At 35.2% G+C, this 1081-nt stretch overlaps 1 protein-coding gene across 1 annotated transcript in view; it reads left to right on the top strand.

The window, feature by feature from the left end:
* The window catches only part of VGLL3 (vestigial like family member 3), a 41674-nt gene extending 41014 nt beyond the window's left edge, over positions 1-660 (top strand). Inside the window, exon 4 of the mRNA XM_025042503.1 lies at positions 290-660. Coding sequence (XP_024898271.1) covers positions 290-333 — 44 coding nt within the window. The 3' untranslated portion in view covers positions 334-660. The remainder of the gene's footprint in view (positions 1-289) is intronic.
* The last annotated feature ends 421 nt before the right edge of the window (positions 661-1081 follow it).

The following is a 1081-nucleotide window of genomic DNA, read 5'->3' as shown; positions in this document are numbered from 1 at the left end:
ATTTATCATTCACTCATACTCCAAGGAAATAAAAACCACAGTAAAGAATTTGTACTGTACAAATAGCAAACTCTAGTTTTTGTCGCTTACTGTGTTGGTTAGCTTTTTGAAAACTGTGATCTGAAGCACAGATTTTCTTTCCTTAGAGGTCAGGTGGTCTTTAGACCATACTTCATGGTTGCCTAGATGCCCTTTTGGTTTCTGTATCCAGTGCATTGTAGATTATGCTCATTTTTTGAGGGTTACATGTATTAATGCTTTTCGTTTTTCTCATTGTCATCTTTTCAAGGTCTACAGCATCAAGACAAGAGCAAGGAATCACCATGGTACTGAAACACACAGTATTAGCAAGTCAGGTTGGAGTGTGAATCCACGGGCCCACTGAAAAAGATGCTGCCAGGATTTTCCATTCTGTGATGGGACACAATAGACATGGAAGAAGAGGAAGGGTCAGCTAGCTGACTGTGGTTTGGGACCTTTTCTTGAGAAAGAAGAGTGGGTCTTAGACATTGAAGAAAAGCATTCTTGTTTGTTTTTTTTTCCCTCATCTGAGCCTTTGCCAACTGTGCAACTTTCTTTTTTTGTCTTGCTTTTATCAATACATAGTTTAATTTTTCATTTTGATTTTTTTTTTTTTAACCGACCACTTTGTCAGGAAAAGATGAACCACAAATGAAAAAGCTCATTCTTTCAGGAATACAATTTTGTAGCTCTATGTGCATCTATTTTTGTAGAAATACAGAAGTTTGATTTAGCATCAATGGAGTATTTTTGAGGGATGTGTGTTTTTTAATATTGTAAACATTGTTAAGTTCTGTTTAAAGAACTTTCTCTCAGAGAAGCACTGGCAAAATGTTTAAAATGCTTGTCTTTAAGATGTCTGTGATATGCTCTGTGCTTTCTAGGTTACCTCAAGTGTTTGATAGTTTCTCTTTTTTATAAAAATAGCACCATAGCCAAGCCAACATAGTATTGTATTACATTAAATCTCAGTGAAGATTTAATTCCATGCTAGCTTACTTAGCTTTGAGTCATATGAATAGCTTGAAAAGGAAGTTTTAATGACCACAGTAAAGAAAGA

This window comes from Pteropus alecto, unplaced genomic scaffold (genome assembly GCF_000325575.1).
Source record: "Pteropus alecto unplaced genomic scaffold, ASM32557v1 scaffold239, whole genome shotgun sequence".
Classification (NCBI taxonomy): Eukaryota; Metazoa; Chordata; class Mammalia; order Chiroptera; family Pteropodidae; genus Pteropus; species Pteropus alecto.
This window is presented reverse-complemented; position numbering and strand designations above follow the sequence as displayed.